This window comes from Babylonia areolata, chromosome 19 (assembly GCF_041734735.1).
Source record: "Babylonia areolata isolate BAREFJ2019XMU chromosome 19, ASM4173473v1, whole genome shotgun sequence".
NCBI classification, from domain to species: domain Eukaryota; kingdom Metazoa; phylum Mollusca; class Gastropoda; order Neogastropoda; family Buccinidae; genus Babylonia; species Babylonia areolata.
Genome location: NC_134894.1, coordinates 14,104,306 through 14,126,878, shown reverse-complemented (window position 1 = coordinate 14,126,878; position 22,573 = coordinate 14,104,306). Strand labels below are relative to the sequence as shown.

At 40.1% G+C, this 22,573-nt stretch overlaps 1 protein-coding gene across 1 annotated transcript; it reads right to left on the bottom strand.

Moving 5' to 3' along the window:
- Positions 1–12,627: 12,627 nt before the first annotated feature.
- On the bottom strand, positions 12,628–22,559 carry LOC143294074 (kinetochore protein Spc25-like). The gene is made up of 6 exons (XM_076605492.1): positions 22,479–22,559; positions 20,388–20,539; positions 19,284–19,430; positions 17,773–17,877; positions 16,750–16,845; positions 12,628–14,822 (listed from the first exon to the last, which is right to left on the bottom strand). The coding sequence occupies exons 2-6, from the start codon at positions 20,536–20,538 to the stop codon at positions 14,698–14,700; spliced, it is 624 nt and encodes a 207-aa protein (XP_076461607.1). The 5' UTR covers position 20,539; positions 22,479–22,559; the 3' UTR covers positions 12,628–14,697.
- Between the last annotated feature and the right edge of the window lie 14 nt (positions 22,560–22,573).

Sequence of the window (22,573 nt, the reverse complement as noted above, 5' to 3'; positions counted from 1 at the left end):
CAAGCACTAGTAATTGTAATGATAATAGTTATGATGATGATAATACTATATAAACGTGTGTGTGTGTCCGGCCACGTGTGTGTGTGTGTGTGTGTGTGTGTGTGTCAGTGTGTGTGTATGTGCAGTGCGTGCATGTGTGAGTATGCACAAGTTTTTTTTATATTCATATGCACTTGTATGTATCATAATTTCTACTGTATCTGTTTTTGTGTATGATTTTTGAGTCATGTTCGTACCTTGTTATGTACTACCCGCCCCCCTTCCTCCAATATTCCAATATTACTTGTTACCCCTGTACACTTGCCGGTAATAAAGACATTCTATTCTATTCTATTCTATTCTATACCATCACCTGTAGAAGCAGTTGTGGTAGTAGCAGCTAATACGAGAGGCTCAGTTCAACTGAAGTTGTAGTATGTGCATTATATAACAATAATTCTTCTTCTTCTTCTGCAATGACTCTCTAGTAGCAGTAGTAGTAGTCGCAGCACTGAGCAGCAGCAGCAGTAGTAGTCGTAGTACTGAGAAGGATGATGACGATGACTACTGTTGTGTGCCAGTTTCCGGCATGCACTGACGCACATGTTTTGGATTCGCCTTTTGAAATTTTATCACAACTGATGAAAATAACTAGAACAGCAGGCCTTCCTGATGTTTTGTGGAAGAGATTAGCCTAGACACGATGAGCGAAAAACTTGGGACTTGAGTCTGCAAGTCGTGATCTCCGAGTGTCAAACGTGTATGCGTGTGTCAGACCAAATTTAGACCCCGGCTGTTTATATATTAATTACTGATGTACATGCATGGTCATTGGGGCAGCGACAGACAAACTTATTTGCACTGACGCCGGGAGCCCGTGGAGGGAGGCGCGGGGACAATCCGTGATCTTTTGGAATGACTAAGGTCACACTGACACACACACACACACACACACACACACACACACACACACACACACACAGAGGGTATATCTTTTATTATTTGTGAACTGAATGGAATTTATTCACTGTCTGAAGTTACCCGGGAGCCAGCTTGTCACAGTTTGACTATGGAAGAAAACATTCACGGCAAGTTGACTGAGAATTGAGATGAGCATGGATTCTGCCGGTCTCAGTTGATCATCGAGGCTCAGTGATCATCGATAAGTTTTAATTTGTTCAGTGATACCGTGGCCTATGTGTTGAACTTCGTCGGAACTATGTGTGCATGAGGATGGGGTGACTCAGAGACAGTACATCATATACTGACTGACGGCATAGAGGGGCCAGCTGGGATGCAGTTACAAATAAAATACTATTGATGTTCAGTGCACGGTTCATACTGCATTGAAATATAATTTCATTGTTCAGTTATTTGATTATTATTGTGTTGAATTTTCTGCGCGTACAAAAACTTGTCTGTAGTTGCGTGTTCAATTCAGAAAGAACATGCCGGATTCCACAAGGGGAAATCATGCAGTGACCCACACCGGTCAAGAAGATCAGTGACCCGGCCGGTCATCCTGTTCATCCTGTGCTGCTGCTAACCTTCGTCAGCTGGCACTCAGTCAGTGTGTATGGTTTGCGCAGCAGAGGACAGTAGCTATTCAGCTGACGGGCGCAACAGCCGAGTGGAGCTAAAAGCATTGGACTTTCAGTCTGACGGTCCCGGCTTCGAATCTGGTAAACCGGCGGCACCTGGTGAGGGTAAAGGGTGGAGATTTTTCCGATCTCGCAGGTCAGCATGACTGATTATGTGCAGACCTGTTTGTGCCTGAACCCCCTTCGTGTGCAAGCAGAAGATCAAATACCGTGTACGGACTGGATGGCGTGACGCCGGATCTTGTAATCCGTCAATGTCCGAGTCAGCGTTCGTTCGGTGAATTCAATGGAACAAGAACATATTCAGCATGCACTCCCCGGAAAACGGAGTTTGGTTGCCTATATCATGCGGGGTAAAAACGGTCATACACGTAAAAAGCCCACTCGTGTACATACGAGTGATTGTGAGAGTTGCAGCCACGAACGAAGAAGACTGAAGAAGAAGAAAATTCAGCTGCCCGGCTAGCTCAAGCTTCACAAATCTGTCAGTTCGATTAGAGTGCGCCCAAAGTGAAAACTGACATTCTCGCTTCCCGCCTTGATAAAGTGTTCTCGCTGTGGTTGTGTCAGGACAGCGTAGAGTTATGCCATCAGTACCCGGCACACCGGCCCACCCCTTAACAATCCTCAGCACCGCTTCCCTCCCCCACTGTCCTGCGACGAAGGATATCTCCGTCCAGTCGGCCATATCACCTGAGGTGGTGTTGACGTTTATACATATATAACATTATATATAAAATTATACGTAACTGTGCCTTGGCAGTGGGTATAAATAACATTAATTCGTGAATTAGTGTATGTTGTAGGCCGAGTGAGTAAAGAAACTGAGCGATGAGTTTTGGGGACACTGGCGGGTGAACTGAGGAATAGACGAGTGGGAGTAATGGTAGAGACTGCATGTCAGAAGTATAATATTGCAGTGTCACCTTTCCGGCATTTCCCTTGACGAGTTCGTATGTCTAGTATGGAATGAAAACAATGTGGATTCACTCTTATCTGAAGGTCATCACTTTGGCTGTGTGTGTGCGGCCAGATATTGAGTTTCGTAAGTCTCAAATTAACCGGTATAGGGTCACACCTCATTGTACCGCTATACTATATAAAAAAAAAAATGTCTATGTGACTGTACCTGGTTACCTGAATTCTATTTATAAGTCCGTAGGTTAAACGCGACTGAAATATCGTTGAACAATGTCGATGTACGGTTAAACTAAAGGCCTAGCATTTCACCATTTTCATCGTGCTGTCTTTTCATTACGTACGCTGTCCACTGAGTGTTACATGAGTTGAATTAACAGCGATCCGGGGTTGTTGCAAGTTACGATCGATAAGTATATCAGTTATGTGATGTCAGTGATCAGCTGCTTCTGTCAGGTAAATAATACTATATCTACAGAATATCTAACCTGTGCAGCACTACTGGGTGAGGACTCATACATCGCCAGTTGGCTAACAAGCACGTATAAAGAGAAGAGGGAACAAACAGGGATATTTTGCAACAACCCCCTAAAAAAAACAAAAACAAACCCCCCCTGGAATCTGGCACACACACACACACACACACACACACACACACACACACACACAGACGCGCGGGACACTGACACACAGTGATACACTGGCACTGACGCACTGCACGCACCGGCATAGTACGCGCACACGCACACACAAACACACACACACACACACCGCACACACACACACACACACACACACACACACACACACACACACACACACATGTATGTATGTATGTGTGTGTGTGTGCGGTGTGTGTGTGTGTGTGCGGTGTGTGTCTGTGTCTGTGTTTGTGTGTGCGTAAGAACAGATATACTGCGTGGACCTCTAGCATGCTCCGTTTCCAAAGACGTGTAACGGGTAGGTATAATAATTATTATGTCCCATCATTTACCGCCCATTATCTCAGAGAGGTCTATACACGGGGTTTGACCCCCCAGGCAGGGTCTGCAGAGAGTCGGTTCAAGTCGGAGATTTAAGGATCAAGATCTGAATTAATAAGACATATTCCTGGTCCGACCATATCCGTCCAGACTACACATACAGTAGAATACCATCTCTCTCTCTCTCTCTCTCTCTCTCTCTCTCTCTCTCACACACACACACACACACACACACACACACACACACACACACACACACACACACACACACACACACACACACACAGAGTAGGCCTACAATTATACATATAATATATACCTACACACATTAATATGCCTGACTGACCTTTGAACGACTGAACCCTACGCACTACTGTAGTCAGGCCTTCAGAGAACTGATAACACACTGATGGCTTATATAACATATCGCGTGGAAAGGTCGTACACTGGACCTGGGTGCGGAAGATCTACAACTGTGAAAGAGGTCATCTTAACTTTCAACAGGTGCTGTCACATGGTAACGTGTGTGTGACCGAGAATGCGTTTGCAAAGCGAGTTGAAGCGTTAATTTAAGTGTCTGACACGTGGCACAGTGACATCAGTACACTGGCACGGATACGTGTACATGCAATCGATCGATCATGAACACGCCGCACATAAGTTTACGAAGGTTCGTTTTCACACTCATTATCAACGTCGACCAGTTAGGCCATTATAGTATACACTCATTTCTCTCTATCTTTCCAACAAGTAGGCCTGCAGTAACACATGCGCGACGTACCACAGATGTTTACGTGCAGGCACTCAACTTTTCACACAGCAGCTGAGGGGCTGACAACGGCTGTCATTAAACTGGCGTAGTTGACTAACCTTTGATCGTTGTGCACGCAAGCTGTTAGAGAGAGAGAGAGAGAGAGAGAGAGAGAGAGAGAGAGTCAGTGTGTGTTTGTCAGTGTGTGTGCGTATGTGTGTGTTTCAGTATTTGTCTGTCTGTGTCTCTGTGTGTGTGCGTGCACTGATGTGTGTGTACATCACAGAATCACAGAAATGTTTGGCTATAGGCTAAAAGCCTTTTGCCCTCACAATCAGTGTCCATTTATGTGCTTTTGGATCACTTGTTGTGAACAGACCCTTGTTTAAATCTGGCATAGTGTATACTATATTTATCTACAGCTCAGTAAAGATTTAACTCTGTGGAAAATACATGGTTCTTAAACTTTTTGTCAATGTGATTTTTGAAGGGTTTACCGATGGTGCATTGATGGTGTCATAGGAAAGGTTATTCCACAGATTTATGATACGGTTAGTAAATAACTTGCGGAACTGGTTAGTTACGAAATTAGTTTTGTTTATTTTGAAGTTGTGCCCTCGAGTTTTATCGTCGTTAGCCATAGTAAACAAGGAAGAGGTGGTGCAAGGACCATAAATATTGTGCATGATCTTATATACTTCAATGAGATCACCTCTTAATCTTCTAAACTCAAGGCTAGGCATATTAAAAAGAGCCAGGCGCTCCTCATAACTAAGATCACGAGTACTATTAGTATTACTAGTTATACACTTGGTAAATCTGCGTTGAACTCCTTCAATCATATTTATGTGCTTTTTAAGGTAAGGGCACCATACTGAGTTTCCATATTCAATAATGGGTCTAACCAGAGCTTTGAACAATGGAATCATAATTCCGGGAGATTTATTAGTTACAGTTCTCACAAGAAGACCAGAAATTTGATTTTCCTTTTTCACTAGATTATTTATATGTGCCTCAAAGCTTAGTTCTGGGTCCATCGTGATCCCAAAATCTCTTTCCGCTGTTGTACTATCCATTGTTCGAGTTACCCCCTTTTCCTGTATCGTGTACTGATACTGTGGATTATTCTTTCCAAGGTGCAGAACTTTGCATTTCTCGCTGTTAAATTGCATGTGCGTACATCAGCATGTGTGTGCGTGCGTGCGTCAGTGCGTGTGTGTGTGTTGTGTGTGTGCGTGTGTGAGTTCGTCTGTGCCTGCGCTCACGTAGGTTTGTCACACTGAGATCAGAGTGCCCTTTGTGCAGGGACGTAATGCTATCTTTCCCACAAGTTCTGGGATTTTATACGACAGGTTTAAAAAACAACAACAAACAAACAAACAAACAAAAAAACGTCAGTCAGTCGACATACAGCACTTTCCAAAATAACTGCATGGCGACAGCTACCAGTGAATTAAAACTATTCAGATCAGGCTGTACCAGACTCAACACCCCCACAACAACTCTGACCTCGTCAGTCACTATTAGTATTTGAGAGACAATCTGCCTTATACACTGATGCAGGTGATGTGTCTATTGACAATCTTCAAACATGGTGGAACTAAACAGGGATTTGACAATCAATCTCTTTCCATTCCTCTGCTCCCTCGATCCCCCAGCCCCTACCCCACCCCCGGCCTCAACTCCTCAGTCCCTTTCCCTGTCACGCTTAAGAAAATCTTTAATAAACAATATCAGTGTGTAACATAGAAACTAGCAACCATCTTGTTTGCAAATGCGGCGCAGGGCATGGGTATAGCCATAGTATAGGTATAATATGCCTCAAGTTAAAATCGCTGTAAATGTTAGCTTGCGTTCACGGCTTAGCGGGTGTGTAATCTATTCGGCGTGTGCTATATGTCTGTGCACGTCGATACCCTTATGCTGAATGATGCATGGTGTCAGTTTATTTTTTGCGATGCTGCGAGGACAGGTTCAAAATCGAGCGATACGTCATACATTGTCATGCACACGGGCCGGAACAGGCGTGTTGTCGCCGTACATCAATGCTCTCAATTTGACATGATTTATTGGAAGCATTACGTAATGCATAAATACACTTCTTTTGTCCCCGAGTGAACCTTGGTGGCTGCTTTGATTTATCAATTTAAACGCAGGATATTTAGGCGGCATACAAATACAGAACATCACGCATTCAGTCAAACCTTGGTGATTGAGTTAATATCCAGCCCGGCGGCGACCTAAATGGAGAACCACTCTCATCAACTGAAGGGAATCAGTAGTGACAATGAGAAAAGTGGAGGAATTTTGTTTAATGTCCCGTCACACATATCGGTGATTGAAGCATGTGTGTGTGTGTGTGTGTGTGTGTGTGTGTGTAAGGAAGCCCCCTTAATACCCCAAACAATAAACGAGATAAATGAGAAAAGTGAAATCAGTTGCGAGCGCATCGTGCAGGTAGCCTGTGTGGTGTTCCTGTGTAATTGTCGGCTATGCACGTCCCGCCTGTCTTCTTTTCTATGTCTAATTTTCATAATATCTGTGGTCTAGTGCAGTTTGAAAGAAACTCAGTGTTACACCGTTAATCGAAGACAGATGTGTTTAAATCATTGTCAATATTAATATTGTTTCATGAAATCTTGATACACTTTGTATTCCAAAGTGAAAAGTGAGGTGAAGGTAGAAACTGGCATATGATAACCAGCAAACAGGCCAAGGCATGTACACCCACCTGACGACCACCACACGACAACAAACTATCCTTGACACACTTTTAACAGCACCAACCAGGACGTAATACACCTGTACTGCATACGTATTAACACATACATCAACAATACGGATATATCTCTGTCAGGGTCTTCTCTATTCAGTCTTTTAAAATGGGGATTCAGGAGCTATGAGCAGGCATTGGCTTACAAATGATCCGCCCACTAACCTAACAGGTTACCCCAGGCGTTTATTTTTGGGGGTATTCAGTGGGCTTCCTTCCACACACACACACACACTCACACACACACACACGCACACACACGCGCGCGCACACGCACACACACACATACACACACACACACGCACGCACGCACACACATCCGAGGCGCGCACACACACACCCGTGGCACACACACACACACACACACACACACACATGACACTGTGAATGATTATTCAAATCGAGACATACAGCACAAGCAGTGGTGCATGGCAATTGTCTTGTTGGCATAGCCTGAGGCCAGTTTAATCACCACAGTTGAGAGAGGGGGGAGGGAGTAAGGGGCTTGGGGAGAGGTAGGGGTAGGGGGAGAGTGAGAGTTGGTTATTCAGTGAGAGCATGAGAGGTAGTGGGGCATATCACGACAGTAACACACACACACACACACACACAGAGGCACACACAGGGGAGGGGACTGAGGGATAGAAGAAAGGGAGGGGGATTCTGTCGTGTAGTTGCTCTGAGAGAAAGACAGAAACAAAGAGAGAGTGCACCCATGTGTAAGCCCAGACGGATGTGAAAATATGTATTATTTTGCTTTTCCATTTTTGCGGGGGGGTGGGGAGGGGTAAGAAAAAAAAAATTAAAAAAAGACAGACAGCATACGTAAGCGTTTTCACGTACCTGCGCGTGTCATTCTCTCCCAGCAAAAAATAAGCGGAGGAAGAGAGACTGACAGGTACGTTCGTGTGAATGTGTGTGTGTGTGTGTGTGTGTGATCACAAGAGAGAGAGACTGAGACTCGTCGGGGAGAGAGAGAGAGAGAGAGAAGACAAGACAAAGATTTTAATGTCCGTTCAGCGTTACAACGCCCCTCAGACAAGGAGGCAAGAAACAACACACATTCTTGTGAACACCTCAAGTAATTTGCATGGTCATTTGAACTATAAACACCGACGCGCACGCACGCTTTCAGGCAGAAACATTCATTCACGCACGCTCACTCTCGCGCAAGGTCGCGAGCGCTAAGTCGCAACCATCCCGGTCTAAACCCCCCTCACCCGCCACACCCCCCTCCCCCAACCTAGATTGTCACACACACCTCACTCACACATCCCACATACCCACCCATCTTCCTCACCCACAATCACACACACACGCGCGCACACACGCGCGCGGACAGAGGATTTATCTTGAGACGAATTCCTGAGAGAGAGAGAGAGAGAGAGAGAGGTTGTATACAGGCAAGCAGACAAGCACTGCTGTGCTTTTTTTCAATTATTTTTTTTTATTTTATTTTTTTAATAAACAACCCACCGTAATATCTGTGGTTTTGTAAAGTTTAAAAGAAGCTCACTGTTACACCATAAACTGAAGACAGACGTGTTCAAATCATTGCCAACAGAAGCAACATTACTTCATGAAATCTTAAGTATTCCTGCTCGATGAAATCTTATTAAGTATTCCTACTTCATGAAATCTTAAGTATTCCAAACTGGAAACGAGGTGAGGGTTGAGAAACTGGCCATCAACCATAACAAATAGGTCTAGACAGACCCCACCCATACCACTTTGTGACTACCACGTCCACCACCACCACCACAACAACAAATCCTTGACATGCATTTAACAGCACCAGCACCTTTTTGGAAAGCGCTGTGAGTAGCTTAACAGACGGCTTAAAAAAAATTAAACTGTTGTCCAAAAACCCAGATCAAGTTGGGAGAAGAGCGTGTCATCTCTGCACAGAGGGCATGCAGGCTGATCTGTGCCAAAACTACGTGAGCAGGCACAGACGAACACTCTCTCTCCCCCCACACCTCCCCCCACCCCCCACCATCTCTTTCTCTCCCTCACACACACCGATGTACGCACGCGCGCAGATACATGTACACACACATGCGCGCGCGCGCGCACACACACACACACACACACACGGCATGTTCTCAAGACAGTGGTGCACGTTTACTGTCTTGTTGGAATAGCCTACAAGCCAGTTAAATCATGATAGTTGAGAGAAGGGGAAGGGAGAAATAAAGAGGCTTTTGGGGAGAGGGAGGCTTAGTGGAAGTTGATTACAGAGAGCAGAGAAGGGAGGTATACCATAACAGCAACACACACACACACACACACACACACACCGTCGCACACACACACACACAGACACTGACGCGCGCGCACACACACACAAACTGGCGCATTCACACAAACCGTCACACACTTACACTCACACTGGCACACATACTGTGGGGGGCGGGGGATTAAAAAACAAACAACAAAACTGACAAGGCTTTTGCACGCACCTTTGTAAAAGGCTGAGGAAAAATTAAGTGGAAGGGCTGATGTCCTCAGCATGGATTAGTCTTATTTGCCCTAAGGAGCTAAATGGTTAGGATAATGTAAACTGAACTGTGTTTTGTGAGTTTGTCTTGGTGAGTGTGTGTGTGTGTGAGTGTGTGTGTGTGTGTGTGTGTGGATCTGACAGTTTTGTGTCAGTTGACGTGGTTGCGCATTTGCACGGTTTGACAGTCCTGATATGGCCTAGACTAGAAACAATAAACAAGCTCTTGCGTGTCATTCTCTCTCTCTAAAAAAAAAAAAAAAAAAAAAAAAAAAAAAAGGAGAAAGAGAAAATGAGGTGTGTGTGATTATATCGAGAGAGAGAGAGAGAGAGAGAGAGCGATGGGGATTGTTTCTGAGCAAACAGACAAGCAATGCTGTGCTTTTTAAATTAAAAAAAAAATTTAACATCCTGCTCTCGCTCTAGTAACTTAGTGAAACAAAACCGTGACACACGCATTAACACGCACTGGCACGCACAAACACACTCACTCACTGAGGCGCGCACACTGACGAACGTTAACTGACACATATGCACACAGTACAAAGGAGAATGTGTAAAAGACAATGAATCATTGTGTGTGATTAAACAAAAGAAAATTGTATGGAACAATGGAAGGTTTTTCATAGGACTCCGCCCAGTGCCATATCTTTGGCAAAAGCGATGCAAAAGAGCGAACTCCCAATGACGTGATTTCTGGTTTCAAAGCTCATACATTGCACACAGCTTAGCAGTACGTCTAAAATTACTGTCCTATTTACATTTCATGAAGTGTTTGGTTTATCTACTATTAGTGAACTGTGTTTGACTTTGTGGCCACTGATGTCACACCACAACGACTTTGGGTTCCTTTTATCATCATAATGCTTCAGCAGGCTACAAACTTCAATACAAGTCATGCAAAATGTAGGAACAAGTCGTTTCCTGGACTCTGCGACTGATATACAAACAAGATAAAATCGTTTGTAGATGCCTACAAATATTATGAAATTCGATTTGATTTATTATATAGAATCTATATTAATTCAAAGAATAACAAAAAACAAACGTTACTGTTACAGTGTACTCACCATCCCGTTCACCATTGCCTCCCTTCCCCCAACCTCCCCCCACAATAGATCTGTTGAATTACCGGTCAAGTGGTAAATCAGTCTTATGTAAGCCAACACCTGCTGATATATATACTTCCCGAATCCCCATTTTTTTAAAGACATTGAAAAGACACCGGCATATTGTGCACAAAGGTTCTTCGATGAATGGGCTTATACTACATCTGGACTGGTAATGTTAAAAGAATGACAATATCCTTTTTTTTTTTTTATTGTGGAGGTGGGGGATTGTGTTTTGTCCACTCATTTCATTATTATCATTATTTTTGCTTAATGGCCAGTGTCTACTCACTGCTTGGAATATTACATTTTCAAATTAAATAAGGCCAAAGTTATCCTCACGGTCTCCTTATTGGCAGATGAGCATCTTAACCATTCTGCCACCTTCTTCTTGACATGAACAACGTAACTGCTAAAACGACCAGCCGCCTCAGTGAAGTAGTTGGCGTCACAGACTGATGACTGGCATCACATGGGTTCAAACCCAATCAATTATGTGGGGAATTTTCTGCCATGAATCACTTCTACTGTGAGAGAAAGAGCCCAGACGTGACTGAAACCAGTCAAGTGTCATCCACTTTTTGTTGTTGTTGTTGTTGTTGTTGATGTTTTCCCATTTTTTTATATTTTCAGTGACATGCTGTTGTTTTGAAATCAGTGTTTTGTTTTTTGTCACATTTTCAACATGTTCATTACAAACATTTGTCAAGTAATTTGCACTAAAATATATTTTCTGGACAAATGGATATCTGCACACACAAAATCATACTAGAACAACCACAATAAAAAAAGAAAAAAAAAGAGATATGGGGCAGAAAAAAAAAGTCTGCTAACTGCTGAAATGGTGTGAATACAATTCCTGCTCTCTGTTTTTCTTCCAAGTTTGACTGGTAAATCATACTGAGCGTTTTGACATTCAAATGAGATGATAAACCCAGGTCCCATGTGCAGCATGCACTTGATGCACTGAAAAAGAACCCACAACAAAAACGTTGTTCTCTGGCAAAATTCTTTAGAAGAAATCCACTCTGATAGGTACACAAATATGTATGTATGCACTCAAGGTTTGAATAGCACGTTCATCGATGTTCCTGTCAGGCATCTGCCAAGCAGGTGTGGTGTCGTGTATATTAATTAGTCTAAACCCTGTGATGCCTCCTTGAGAAAATGAAACTGCTGAAATGAAGATAATTACAAAATCATCAGCATTATAATCATTTGTCAGTCTTATCAAGTGCAGTCTATTTCCAGCTGTTTGCCATTTGTGCAACCAGTTTCACCTCTGTTGCTACTTTAGTTGTGGTACTCAAGTCAGTCACACATGCAAAATCTGACAAACTTCTGATAACATTAAATGTAGACCCTTTTGATTTGAATGGAACTGTTTTGTAAATCAGCCCATCATCCAAATACATTTAAAATTGAAGCAATCTGGCATATATAATATAATAATAGAATTCAAGATTTGTCATAATCACTTACCCAGCCTCTATGTCTAAGTGTGAACTACTCATGAGAGAGGAATGGATAATAGTTGAAGAGGATCCATGGTTATATATATATATATATATTAAAAATTTTTTTTTGATTGGCACATGCTAATTGTGTGGATAATTACCATGTCTGTCAATTGTACTACCTTGATTTTCTTAAGGAAGAAGGAAGAGAGGATCTATTAATACTATAATTCAATTTGTTGAAATGAGATCACTCCAGTTCAAGTTCCTCCCTTTTTACCGATTCCTTGGGTAAGAGGGAGAGTAGAAGGCATGCATGTGTGTGTGTGTGTGTGTGTGCGCGTGTGCATGTGTGTGTGTGTGCAAATTTCATATCACTTTCTTGCTATGTATTCTCAAAACTGACTTTTTTTTTTTTAAAGTAAATGTGTCTAACATTTATTGCTTGTATATTGTGTTTTTATTGTGAATACATTTACAGACAGACAATTACAGCTGAACAACTTCAATACAATTGTACACAAAACCACCAATGATGACATGAAATTATTTATTAGTTTCAAATAAGAACAGTCATGAATAAAAATTAGTCTGCCAGGAGCAATTGTTTGCGTATTTACATTTCTGTCTCCTAACAAGGAGCATGTCAATGTGTGACAGACAGGAATTCAGAAAGGGTGGACGATCAGCAAAACATTCAGACACACATACAGATGAGACAAAGAGAAAAGGAATGGAGAGAGGCATGGCTGTGGGAAAGGAGAGAGAGAGAGAGAGAGAGAGAGAGAGAGAGAGAGAGAGAGAGAGAGAGAGAGAGAGAGTAGAGAAAGAAAACAGCCAGCAGACAGTTAGGAAGGACATGAGGCAGGAAATAAAGAGAAAGTAGAGCGAAAATTATAGAACCACAGAGGGTAAGAGTGAGGAGAGACAGAGAGACAAGGGAGTTTTGTTTGAAGAAGACATAAAGATGGGAGGGAGACACAGGTATGGAGGAGGGATATTGAAAGGGAGAGAGAGAGAACGAGAGAGAGAGAGGACAGTAGCGAGTGAACAATTTCAAACGACAAATACAAGGAAGAGAGCTTGAGGAGAGACAGACAGGGCATTAGTGAGCATACAAAAATGTAACACAAAGACCACATGGGATATACAAAGGGAGAGAACCACACAGAGAGCTAGAGAGAGAGGAAGAGGATAGTTTTAAGTGTACAATTTCAAACGACAAATACAAGGAAGAGAACTTGAGGAGAGACAGAGAGCTTGAGGAGAGACAGACAGGACATTAGTGAGTATACAAAATGTAAAGACAAAGACCACAAGGAAACCAACAGACACTATCATCAATAACAACAAATGACCACCCTGACAACCAGTGGATGGGGGTGAGGGGGTAATACCGGCCACAACCGATACTGAAGACATGGAAAGGGGACCAGTATTCATCTTTGTTGCTTAAAGCCCTGCTGACCACACAGGGCCATATTAGGTCTAAAAAGCTGTAAATATTGACCCTGGAGAACTCTAGAAAAAAAAAAGGAAAAGAAAATTAGGCATAAATAGTCATATTCATGCACATGAACCTAGGACATCCCTTTGATGTTGATCATTCTGTCAATTTTTCACCAGAGGATTAAAAAAAACCCCAACTGACCTGAGCGATAAACATAATTATAAATAATATATAAAATCATATTCCATAACATGAAAACAAAACCAAAAATAACAAAATGACAACTCACATGTCCTGGGCACAAAAAAATAATTCAACATAGTAAAGAATACCCAATTATCAAGTCCAAAAACAAAGAAAAATTATTCAATGCTTTCTAAAACAAAAAAAGAAAAAGAAAAAAAAGGGTGAATGGACCAGTAAGCAGAATAAGAAAGGAAGAAAAAAGTGATGACAGAAAGGAAAAGAAAAGGCCAGAAACAAAGACAATGACAGAATAGAGCCAATTTCTAGCACAAATTTTCCAGAATGTGGGGTTTATTCTGAAAGAACCCCCCAACATCCCCAAAGATGGAAAAAGGACCAGTACCAATGGCACAACCAGCTGCATGAACCTTCCATAGGGGCTGGGAACAGTTCTGATAAACCTTCCCACAGAAAGCCAAGTGTGTACTTAAAATTCTTTTTTTCTTTCTTAATAAACAAGGATCTATATGATAAAAACAGAAATCTGCCAAAATTTGGCATGCCTTATAAAACATCAATTACATACATGGACTGCAAGCATTATTTTCTCTCTCTTTTTTGTTTGTTTTTTGGTTGTTTTCCACATAATAATAAACTGGATTGTCAGGAGAACCAGAACCTGCTAATAACAGACAAAAAATATTCTGCCTTGAAAATAGCTCATCAAAATATGTTGTCACGTCACTAAGTGAGATAATGAGTCTTCCTGTCAGGGAGTAACATGTAATGCTCTAATGTTTTGCATGGCATAAAACATTGGAAGAACAATCCAAAGCTATGGGGGAAAAAAAAGTACCTCCCCCTAACTCTGCCATTATAAAGAGTTGGACTGGCATGACATTCACTTTGGAAACAATGTCCTAAATCATTCTCACAAACTTTAAAATGATAGAATTAACCCTGTGTACTAAAATACAACGATGAGAAAGTTCATTTTTCTGCTAATTTCTTGAAGCGTTTTCGCATGGCCACAATGAAGGAGCGGAGGTTGTTGGTGCTGTTCAGTTTGTCCACAAGACTGTCCAGGTCTGGAACTGCTGGCTCACAGTCTGAAACTGAAACGGGAGGAACGTAACTGCATTTTGTTTTCATTGTTTGAAAATGTATATGTACGATACTTGTGTCCAAATATGACCATTAGACAGTCAGTTCTGTCCAAATATGACCATCAGAACAGTCAGTTGTGTCCAAATATGACCATCAGAGCAGTAAAGGAGGAACTGCTGTCCTAACTACCCAGGCTAGAATTTGATTATGTTAGAGTTTGTCTTGCCCAAGTTACATACCCACTCTCTTGTACCTTAGTATCATGGTATCAATGACATCTCCTAGGCACAGAAAAACATAATAACAGAATATGCCTTTAAAGAAAAAGTATTAGAACATCATAAAGTTAACAAGATAATATGCCTTGAAATTTCTTCTTTTTTTAAAAATACTAAAACATGATCAATTTCACACCAGAGTAGATTTTATCTTCAGACAGCTGATTTCTTTTGAACCAGTAAGAATCACAGAGATCAAATTGCCTTGTAAACATCTGAAGAAACAATAAAATAAAGCACAAACCATCAGCAGCATCATGAATATAATGAATGGGATGATGCCAATGTTGGCGATATGATATACCTCTGTCAAATGTTATTAAATGCAGGAACAGATATGATGAATACAATCAAAAAGTGCTTAAGATTGTGTCATGGTTTACACATTTTAAAATATCTTTAAATATTATGACATCTTGCAAAACATTACGTATGCAAGTATAAATTTGAAGAGAAATGAACTTCATGCAAGTATAAACTCTAAATTACCTGTTTTGATCACCCTAGCTTTGAATTTTGCATCTGATTTAGATTTTTACAGATCTTTCTACATTCTGCAAATTGAAGTGAAACAATTTCATTTTTACAAAAAAAGCCAAAAAACCCAGCATCGTCCCCCACCCCCCCCCACCCCCAGTCTGGACTTCAGGAAGTTTAAATGAAGGTGGTTTGCCAATTCCCTTATTGTTAAACTATATATGTATGTATATATATATATATATATATATATATATATATATATATATATATATATATATATATAAAGAGAAAAAAGAAAAAAGAAAACAAACACATAAATCTGTCAAATATTCCAAATTTTTGGAACGATCACGTTCCTTCCTCAAGGGATAAGTTGTTTACATGTTACCAGGGTCACTCTTACGCAGCTATTATGATGCAAGCACGCCATGACATACATGTTGTGATGCAATTTCACAATGCCAGGTTTCACCCAGAGCCTAAAGAATTGCAATTGCCTATTTTCTTCTATATATATAAAATACACACACACACATATATATATATATCTATCTCACCCCCTCCCCCAGCCTTTTCTTTTTGACTCTTTTAAAAAATTCTTTTTGCAAAGCACAATTCACATAAACCCAATACGAACACACATATTACAAATTAAATCACAATTATCTTGTTTTCAGGAATATATGCTTCATTTCATCATTAGGTACACACATACAAAAGAAATAGGTATTAAAGTATTACCCCCTGTAGTAATATAACTATTTTCTTTGTTTTTCTTCCTTTGATTGTCTTTGCTTTTGTGAAGAATTTTGAGAGGGGGACCTAGACCAAAACTGTAAACAGCCTTATTCCTTTGAATTCTTAGTACTCTAACTGTGGTTTGGAAGAGATTTTTCTGGGCAAGATTTTATTTGTTGAAGCCTTGAGCATCAGTTCAGCTTTATTTTCATTTTCAAAGCTGCTTATCTATTTCAGTTCAAAACCCTCACTTTTTTCACTTCAAGTCAACTTCATTTTCATTTTCAAAGCAATTTACGTCAGATACATTTTCATTTTCAAAGCAACTTACTTATTTCCATTCAAACTCTTGATTTCTTTATTTCATGTGAAATTGAAAATTTTCATTCCCACATCCATTTTTCACAAATCCACAGTAGGACGTGGGGTGATTACTTACTGATATACTTTCCACTGTCCACTTTCAGAAAGAAGTAGAACGGACTGTCGGGGTCCTTGTGGTCAATGTTTGTGAACACCATCTGCAAACGGTTGCCTGGCATGCACAAACACCAAACCAGAATATTAGCTGAATGTAAAAAATATCAAAGAGGACAAAATCAGTTATCAGCAAAGCAGAAACAACCTGACTTTGACTGTGTCTACATTTGGAAACAGAAACTCTTGATGAAGCAGACAGCATGAGTAGGAGTGACTGGTTTTAATTGTAACTGAAAATTCAGCAGGCAGAATGCAGAGTCTGTCAAAGTTCATAGTTAATGGCTGTCAAAGTTCATATCTTAATACCAAAATAGTCAAATAAAGAAAAGATATATCCAAATTGTGAATAAACAAATCTGTATAATGCAGAAATACACCCACCAATGAGACAACATGTTTCCCCAAGAGTAAAGCTGAGAAGGGAGGCAATTCATAGTGCAACACAACCCACTTGACCACCAATCATGCTTCTCAAATTTTCTCCAGCCTTCTAAAATGCACCAAGATCACTTATCTTTTTGTTTATTAATATGACCATCAAAAGAATAATAAAACATATCTCATACTCTTCCACAGTTCCAGTACTCACACAGCCTGCAAGAAAAAAAAACATAAACAAAAAACCTGCTATTGCAGCAAACTCGACATCACTCTCCAGATCTGTCAACACAAGTTTTGTATTTTTTGTTTGTTTTTTTGAAGCAGAGGTATATAAACAATGACAGATTGGAAAAAACAGTCCACGCCTAAAATCTCAATCCTTGAGAAATAAAGTTTTGAGTTCCATGTTCTGAGTGCCTCAAAGTGTGGGTGTATGTATGTGTGCACACAATTAACATTCTTGGCTTTATATAGATTTTGCTTCATTATGCAGGTTATTTCCTCTCCCATTCCCCTGAATATCATCTTGCAAATATGAATCAGCACAGGTGAATATTCAGATACTGCTCCAAAATACACAGGCACGAACAGCGCTCTGTACCTGAGGTTTTCTTAAAGCTGAGGGCCATTCTGTCCCTGAAGAGATCCACAGCTCGGTTCAGTTCTTTCAGCTTCTCATCCACTGTTTTGTCCTGACCTGCTAATACTGCAACAAAACAGGGAACAATAATTACACAATGCAAGTGGCTGATTTTGCAATGGTATAAATGTGATTTTTGTTTAAAATACTCAAAACAAAAACTAAAACTCATTAATCTGTTATGAACACTGCTGACAGCTGGGATTACATCCCATTCATTCCACAACTGAACAATTAAAGAAAAAAATCATCTGAGATTTAACCTGTTCAGTGCCTATAAGACATCAGCTGACGTCCTCCTAAAAGTGTTGCCATAGTGCCTATGAGACATCCACTGACACCCTGCATCTATTTCGATGTTTCCTTCATCAAAGTTTGGTACAATGAACATGAACGGACTCTGAATGGTTTGTTTAATGCGTCTGGATTATAAACATACTACATAAGTGAAAATTTGTCAGGTGGAAGAACCCTTTCTTCTCAATAATGATTTGCTAACTGTACCAATTGGAGTGCTTGTGAGGATTTGCCTCACATGTCAAAAAGGCGTCAGCAGATATACACAACTTTGCAAGCAGTGCAGATGATTATGTATTACGAAGACAGATGGATCTGTCCTCTGCACATTAAGGCAAAGGTGCACCATCAAACATCTTATGGATTAAAAAATAAAGACAATATATTCATATATATATATCTTTGTTTGCTGGTTTTGGGTTTAAATTATTATTATTATTTTTTTTAACATAGCTAACTGAATGCTACAAAAAGAGGATAAGCGAACATAATCAGTTAACCAAAAACATATACTGCTAATACAGTAATAGTCAGAAACAAACCTTTTTTTTTTCTTTTTCTTTTAAAAAAAAATTCTTTCTTTGAATAAAAATGTGTGCTGAATATTGCTTTATCAAACCAGTGAGCAAAAAGCCAACACTGACAAGCATTTTGTTGTTTATCATAAAAGCACAATGTGTTTTATAGTCATATCTGTTGAAGTTTCAACCTGCTCTCACCTTACCACAACTTTCCATTACAAAAGCAGTTAACATTTCACACAGAAACTGAATCAAAGACAGGACAGTGGAGGAAGAGCAATAAATCATGTTACTTAATCCAACATTCAACAAGTTTATTCTAAGTATTTTAAATCCTTTTTAAAACTGGCAAGCAATAAAAACATATATTGTACAGTTCAAAGATTTGATTGCACACAAGACATACATGTGTTGCACTGTTTCAAAACCAAAACATAACAAAACTGGATTTGCAAACCAGAAAATAACCAAACATAATTTTACAAGTTCACCAATGATCTCAAACAAATTTGTGAAGACTGTATTTTTGGAATGATCAGATACACCTGCAGCTCTATGCCACCCATCTACCACACACATGCATGACAGTTGACACAAAATGTCACACGCAGGACACAGAATCTTGTGTGTGCAGACAGACAAAAAGGCACTTACAGTCCTGCTCCTTTTGAACACTTTGCCGTGTGAGCTCCAACTCCTTGCTGACCAGTTCCTTTTCATGCAGCTGCGAGTCCATTGTTTTGGTGAGTGCCTGTAACTCATGGTGCAGAGCTCGCAAACTTCCTGCTTTTTCCTGCAAATCTGACCAAATAACATTTTCATCTGTACACACATTCCAGATATAAAAACATGGTGCATGCATGTTGTATATATATCAATTTTCGTAAACCAAATGACAGACAATCAGACATAATTCCATATACCCTGACATGCGCACGCATGCACCACACACACACATGAGTAAGTCTTAACAGAGTGTAAAAAGTATGAGCACATTCTCTCTCTATTGTCACAGGAAGGTATGATAATGCTTGAAAAAGCCTCTGATGTGAGAAGCAATGGTGGCTAATTCAAAGCTGAGGAAAGTGTCACTTCAACAGTATTATTTGGATGTAAATTATGTGTGTATGCTTACAACACCTCAAAGAACATGATTTGACTCTTTCAGCATCAAGCCTGTTTCATGCTCAGTGATGACTGTTTGGCAAGAGTTTTTTGTCATGGAAGGTTAGAAAAAAAAGGAAAAGAAAAAGAAAATAGCATGCAAACTACTGAAAATTGAATATAACCTATAATTTTCTGATTCTGAAAAAAAAGAACACACTATCTAATGACAATGATTTCTCGTGAATTTTATGTTTTTTCACAGGAAAATTCCAACAATAATGCAGACGGAGACTGCCATCCTGGGGCACTTTTTACACACTAGAAGCAGATGGAAATTTCCATCCTGGGGCACTCAGAATACTTATAAAAGGTAACTGATAACAAGCTTCCGTTTGTTACCAAAATATGTCCTGATGCTTTTCAAAGTATTTTTGCATCAGAAAACCATATTGTTGGGACCTTAAAGTGATTGGTAATAATAAAAAGGCATTGATTGAATGGTTCAAATCATGCAGTTCACAGCTATGGTACTTATAACTGATAAGCATAAATTACAATTCATCATTTTAGTCAAGTATGTAATATCAAACTGAATCAGCTGACAATGACATTTAATCAATTTAACATTAAAAGCTATAAGCTGTTTTATACCTTTCATCTGATCCTCAGTGGTCTGGCCCTGAATCAAGGTGTCACGTAAAATGTCCTCCCTCACTTCACCTGTCCACTGGTCAATCTTGGACCTGGTCATGGCCAGCATCGACTTCAGCTTGGGCAGCTCTTCTGCTACGTCCATTGTCATTCTGTGAATGAAAAAAAAAAAGTTAAATCTCTACTGCAATTAATATAACTTTGGTGTTTTGTGAGAAAAAGTTATAACATTTGTGATAAAGTAACATTACTATATGGTACAACTATTCTATACAATTCATTTTCATTAATTTTTTCCATTACAGCCTTTCTTTAACAACTCAACCAAAAAAGCCAAGAAGAAAAAGAGCATTATTTTTAATGATGACATATTCAAGTGAAAGTGGCACAAGGATATATATGACATGAGTATAATTTCCTCTTAAAGAAAAAAGATCCACTTTTTTTTTGAAAATTTCAGACTAACACACCCTGACATAAATACACATTCACACAAGATATCAAAGCTTAAAGGTGTAGACTCTAGCAACTGTGAATGGAAAATAAGTAGCCAATATTGTTTTCCAAAGACTGCAGAACCATCAGGTTTGAATTTGAGCAGACCGCAATACTTACTAAACCCTCGCTAGATACAAACGTAAAATTCTGAAATTGTCTCTCATCTTCTCAGCAGATGTACAAGTGTATGTGATGCTTTCCTTTTATGCTATTAATCTCAATGTCTGCAGTTTATTCATTTCATTGTTTGTTTGCTTATTAAAAAAGAAAGATGGGGGAATGTTTAAGACACTTATCTGCCAATAGTGTCTGTGAGGTTCAAACCCCAATCTTGCCCTTTCTCCAAAGTTTTGACTAAGGAATCAAACTGAGCATCTAGTCATTCAGGTGAAATGATAAACTGAGGCCCTGTGTGCAGCATGCATTTGGTGCATGAAAAAAGAACCCATGGCAATGTAAGTGTTATCCTCTGGCAGAATTCTGTTGAAGAAATCCACTCTGAGGTATATAATGCATGAACTCAATGCCTGATTAAGTGTGTTAGGTTATGTTGCTGGTCATGCATCTGCCTAGCAGATGTGGTGTAGTGTATATGATTTGATGGAGCAGTAAAGTCATGGAAGAAATAGGAACTGATTAAATGTGCAACAAATGCAAACATATCACTTCATGATTTATTGAAGCTGGAAATTCATGATGGAATGAGTTTGAAACTTTGATGTAGATTAATATCATAATCATAAAACAAGGAAATGCTGATCTACATAGGCTGCTTAAGATGACAAATTTCCATTATACACACAAACATGTTCTCATACAATACACACAAATGAATCTAAATTCAATACATTACTAATACTACACACACAAAAAAAACACATTCATGTGCATTCACACACGGTAATGTCCAATTTTAGCATTCTAAATTCCTTCATAAATGCATGTACACGTACATGCGCATGCACACATTCACACAGACACACATCACACAGACACACACACCATGCCCCCCCCCCCTTCACCCTCCCATCCCCTCCCACCTGGTTAGTGAGATGCAGGCTGCAACAGGGCATCTTTGAGCTCAACTCAGGGTGTCCGCTGGAGCAGTAGACCCCCCACCCCCACCCCAGCCCACCCTGCTAGGGAGGCACAGTGCTGAACCAGAACATCTTGAGATCAGCTGTGTCAGCTGGAGTAAATTATAAAGTTTTCTTCAGTATAGTTAGTTAAGTGAACTTATATATACATAGTTATGTAAATACTGATGAGGACAATTTGAGCTTAGAACAAAAATAGATAGATTTATAGACTAATCAAAGCCATGCGCTCCCATCACCCGTTGCGAAGATAACCTGCAAAGGTTCCTGCAACGTATCGTTCCAGATCCCAGACCCCCGCCCCCCCCCCCCCCCCCCCCCCACACACACAATCGCTGCTTCTGCTCTAATAGACTGGGCCGATGTGTGTTAGTGTGTGCGCACTAACATTCACGGTCTGATTTTTCTGAGTTGGAAGGCCACAAATAAACTGAACAAGCGTTAAAATAGCATACTTTATTTATCTATTTATTTATTTATTATCAACTACACTTACCTCACAACAAACGTCTTGTCAACAATGTCAAAATCAAATATTGCCGCAAACCACAGGAAAGGTTTGGCCAGTTTCCGCCTCGACATCAACCAATC